The 5,319-nt window shown below is 43.9% G+C and overlaps 1 protein-coding gene across 1 annotated transcript; it reads left to right on the forward strand.

Annotated features, from left to right (window-relative positions):
• Positions 1-3,218: 3,218 nt before the first annotated feature.
• Positions 3,219-5,305, forward strand: LOC135530525 (alpha-2-macroglobulin-like; the record flags this gene model as incomplete). The annotated part of the gene is made up of 5 exons (XM_064958831.1): positions 3,219-3,353; positions 4,119-4,352; positions 4,739-4,805; positions 4,879-5,024; positions 5,156-5,305. Coding segments are annotated over exons 1-5 (732 nt in total), but the record flags the coding sequence as incomplete, so codon positions are not given.
• Between the last annotated feature and the right edge of the window lie 14 nt (positions 5,306-5,319).

A 5,319-nucleotide genomic window follows, 5' to 3' on the forward strand; every position in this document is an offset into this window, starting at 1 on the left:
CTTTAGTCTGGTTGCTAAGAAACGGGCCAATGTCCTGTAATGGTTTACTCCGGGGCGTTGACCTTTTTGGGCCCCTGACCCCATTTTGACCCACCATGCTCCCTTTGTTTATTTGAGGCTATAACGGTATTACAATGAAGTACTGTCAGACTGAAATCTGAAGGAAGTATTGTTTGAAATGCATCAGGCAATAATTGTGTAGAAAGGAACAGCATCATTGCTGGCAATGTTGTTCCCCAGTCTGGTCCCGTCCACTCTGTTCTAACGTCATGCGTGTCTTATGAGGATTGTAGAGGGGAAACGGTAGACCTCTGAAGAGCCTCGTGGTGCAGATGCAGTAAATCCCCCTGGTTCACTCAGGATATGTACACTGGAATCATGCTGGAAATCGTCAACCAGTATTTCTGGGAATCCTTGGAAGTGAGAAAGTTGCTTGAAATTATGCTTCTAATCTTCTCATTGGCTTTTTACAGTGCTTTTTAGAGTCGTCACCTTGGATACGCATTTTAGCCCCGTCAATCAGCTGGTGAGTTACAAATATACGTTTGACAATAGCATTTTAGTTCAGTCTCTATTTAAATCCAAGATGCAGAAGTGTCACAATACTGTGATTAGACATAGCAGTCTGGTATTATGTACAGCAATCAACCAGCCAGGACATGAGGCTTCCATTCATATAGGTCAGATTGGAATGTATGGGATCATCTTTTCCTGAGATTGAATTGCAAATGCTACATGTGATGTTTACATTAAGTGACCAAGCCAATCACCTGTCTAGTAGCTGTAGACAGCTATGCTCTGATGTTTTGGCATTGGAGTTCTTAATGAAACATGAACCCATCTCTTGTCTTTGCCCTTCACAGTACAACATTGTGGAACTTGAGGTAAGATCCTTGTTAGTGTAACTTTATGTTGACTGTCAGTGTAAAGACTGCAGCATTATGACTCCCCCTGCTAGCTAGGTCCTCATAGCCACCTACTGTACAAGTTAGCTAAATATTTCCAATCAGCGGTGTGTGTAATCTGGGCCCTCTTCAGTAGATGAATGTTGCAGATAGAGTTGACTCCTTGTCCTGTATACTGTTGTGAACTCTCCACAACGTTGTGTCCTGCTGAACATGCCCCTTCCTATGAACCAACAGGATGTTAATCACAACCGGATTGGACAGTGGGTCGACACTACATCCAGTGGCAACATTCTGCAGCTTTCTCACCCCCTGAACTCTGAAGCACCTGTAGGATCCTATACCATTGTAGTGTGGATTGGTGAAGAGAATCTACCACAACTTCAAGGTAGAACAGTATGGTAGGTTGAGTTTCTCTTTCATGCTCGGTAATGTTGCATCACAATCCTGGAACGTTCTGGAGTTGACTGCTGTTCTTTTTATCTGTAGTTTTGCCCAAGTTTGAGATCAAAATGAACCTCCCTGACAAGATCAGCGTTGTTCAAGAAGAGTATGAAGTGAAAGTGTGTGCAGAGTGAGTAAACACTATTGGTGATTTGCAATGTCATTAATTATCTCATTACGTCAAGGCAGACCTGGGTGTAACTACTATTAGAAGTATTACATTTAATTTCACATTTCAAATGAAGGATTTGAAAATACAAGTAAATGCTATTTTATTGGTCACAACACGTGTTTGGTACATGTTGCGGGTGCAGCTTAAGATAGATGATCCATGTCAGAGGTATAGAATAAGGTATAAACATGAGATGAGTAATGCAAGGTATGTAAGCATTATTAGTGACTAGTATTCCAATGATGTCAAGTCTAGGCAGCAGCCTCTGCTAGTACTGTAGCTTCATTTGATAATACACTTGGAAATTGTTATGCATTTGAGGATACTCAAATGCACTTATTTAAATATAAAAGTCCTTAAATATGCATGGGGTCTGCATTAATGACCCATGCTAATTGAAGACCTATAGTGCTGCTGTATCCCTGAGATTTGTTAGTGGCATTTCCATGAACAGCTGGTTCTTCGGTCATAAAGCCGCCTCAGATTAGGATGGCTGTTCTAGGATCAGGTCCCAGCCTGACATGTGACCTCGTTCATTATGATCTATAGTTAAAACTGATCCCGTTCTGAGGCTCTATGAATACAGGTCCAGATTCATTGACCGTGTTAAACGCCTGACTTCAAGCCTTTAGGTCTTATGTTTTTAATATGGTAACTGGATGTAGGAAGTTGACACTTGTCTTGTTGTGAATTGAAATCAGATACACATATGGGCAGCCTGTACCTGGTAAAGCAGGGGTGAAGTTGTGCCGACCTTTGGTGGACAATGCAGTGATACCAATAACAATTGACGAGAGAAATCCACAAGGACTTCCTGATTACACACCTCCATGCCACAAAGAGTCATTAGAGGTCTGTATGCTTTCCTGAAACGAGTAGTGCTGTTTTCACCAACATATTACATTTTGAATGGGATTTAAATGTGTTTTTATGTGTGGTTCTGCTTGCTTTTCCTAGATGGACCATACTGGCTGTGCTTCTTATGTCTTCAACATGGCACTTTTCACAAAGAATGCAGGAGAGAAATTGCTGGGAGACGTGTTTAGTTTCCATGCAGAAGTACAGGAGGAGGGGACCGGCAAGTCCTCATCACAATCATTATGAGATGCGTCATGTTGACTCAATACAAACCCTTCATTTCACTTCAGCTGATGGCGACGTAACGACTGCCGGTTTCATTAGATCAGGTTCCCTAACTGTCCTGGGGTTCCCCCTGGGTTTTGGTTTTTGCCCGAGCGCTACACAGCTGACTGAAATAACCATCTCCTAATGTGGTTTTGATTTGAATCAGCTGTAGTGCCAGGGCAAGAAACTACAAGGTGCACCCAGGGGGTCCCAGAACTGAGTTTGGGTGACTCTGCGTTGGCAAGAGCTTTTTGACCATTGGTGCTGCAGCAGGGTTTTATATAATGCTGCACTGCAATTCAGTTTCTGCATTGTGAAATATACCATATTTGTTTTCATTCGACAGGTATTACACTGTCAGAGGAAAAAAATGTAGAGCTCTCCTATGTGATTGGAGAATTCACATTTGTTGACACGCCCAAATCTATGAGCATGGATCAATTATTGAAGGCAAGGTAAGTCCAAATGGTGTTCCTGTTGCATTGTGGATGCTTGGTTTGTCCTGCTTCCTGAACTGCTTCCCGCCCTTTCCTCAGATAAATGCTGTTCGATTTAACACACCCATCTCTGACATGTTAGTCTACCTGTTGGCGGAGAAAGGCTGGTCCTCATATCTACGACTACAGAACCTAACCACGGACAGTCGTGGTATTGCCAGGTTCTCCGTCAACACAACCAGTCTGCCCAAAGAGAATATTAACCTCGTAGTAAGTATGATTCCTTCTAGGTTTGAGAGACTTTATACTCGATGCCAGTGTCTGGGACTAAACAATATCTACATTTTAAATAGAACTATAACTAATTAAACGTATACTCTTTAATCTGATAGTGTTAATTCATAAGGAAGGGATTGTGGGTCTTTAAGCAAGCAAAAAGGGTTGTTAACCTACGGTTGAACCGACTCAACTTAGCTCTGGGATGTTTAGATCAGGTAGAGTTTTCCATTATCTGGAACTTTCTTCTAAATCGTGATGGATGAAGGTGAAGTTTCCAGAAGTTGATCTGGATAAGTGTGTGTCTGGAGTGAGCGATCTAGTGGGTTGGAATAAACTTTTGAACCTGTTCTGTCCTGGTCATAGGAGGAAAGACATTTTATAACCTATGACGTCATATTTGTATATAAACTGTTCGTGGTTTCATGGCAGCGAGCTCCGAGAATAAATACTATCGAATTTTGATTAGACTGGTCCCTGTCTATTTTCTACACATTCTTAAACGGAGTGCATTTAATTAATGAACACATAGGAATTATGACATTCCTGTGTCGGGGGAACCAAAATGTGCACCGCTTGGGGTCCCCAGGACAGTTGGGGAAACGATGCCCAGAGGTCATGACCTTAACAGGCTAGGTGGAAGTAAGGTGGATCTGTTACCATATTGCTTCCTGTCATCCTCTCAGATCCCCACTGTATATAGGACGGGGTTGATTTAGGATTGGGCCTTTAGTTACTATTCCTTTTGTTCCTTTCCAGGTGAGCGACTCCCCACAAGTGGAGTACCCAGGATACAGGGTCCCCTATTTCAACAGAGGGCAACACCTACTCTCGCTGATCCAGCCCGCTGCCCCTGACATTAAACCGTCCAGCTCCCTGGCTATTCAGAAGATGGAGAAACCACTGGCGTGTGGGCAGGCGGTGTCGATCACCATCCGCTATGCCATCGTAGGGGAGACTGTCCCAAAGGGCTCTGTGGCTGTCCTCTACCTGGTGAGTAGAACCAGGAACAACCTGCAAACCCATGGTGTCTCTCAAACAGCACCATATTTCCTATTTGCACTCCTATTGACCAGGATCATTTCAGGCCCCAGCCACACTTTCAAAGGAAGGATGTTCCTAAACTACACCAATACTCCTAATCAACCACTGTAACCCAACCTTGCTCATGTTACAAATTGGAATTCGTAATATATAAATAATACATTTAGCAAATTCATAACCTATATAAAATGGATGATGGGCATCTACAAATGAATAGGTGCTAACGTATCATACTAATTGGAGTCCTGGATTTGTTAACCGTGTTACGTCTACCCCATGAGTCCAGGTTGCAACGTCTCCACTCTGTTGCTGAGAACTGTTTCCTTTCCCTCCAGGCCTTGTCCAGAGGGGTCATAGTTCAGCATGGACACATCAATGTTACTGTGCAGCAGGACAGTCCTGGTGAGTGAATTTCATTAAGTGATTCTGAATGTTCTGGAAGGTGATTAATGAGTGACCTGCTCTTGCGTTGCAGAAGCTGAGGGTGACGTCACCTTGATGTTGGCAGTGGTCCCAGAGATGGCGCCGGTGGTTCAGCTCCTGGTGTACAGTATGCTACCCAGTGAGACTGTCATCGCCCACAGCATGAACTTCCCCACTGAGAAATGCTTCAGGAACAAGGTGTGTGTGTGGAGGAGTCTGGCATATCCCCAGTGACTGTACATCACAAACATTGTTGTCATTTTATGAAAGGTGTCCAGTATTTCCATGCAGACTGTATCATACCTGGAGTAATGGTATCTGTCTGCCAGGTGTTGGTGGAGTTCTCTCCCGCCAACGCTGTCCCAGGGGAGGAGAACACCCTGCATCTCTCGGCCCGGCCCGGTTCCCTCTGTGGCCTCAGTGCTGTTGACCAGAGTGTTGGCGTCATGGAGCCAGGGAAGAGGCTGGATGCTGACAAGGTAACACGGCTCAC

The sequence above is a fragment of the Oncorhynchus masou genome, unplaced genomic scaffold, assembly GCF_036934945.1.
Source record: "Oncorhynchus masou masou isolate Uvic2021 unplaced genomic scaffold, UVic_Omas_1.1 unplaced_scaffold_13622, whole genome shotgun sequence".
Classification (NCBI taxonomy): domain Eukaryota; kingdom Metazoa; phylum Chordata; class Actinopteri; order Salmoniformes; family Salmonidae; genus Oncorhynchus; species Oncorhynchus masou.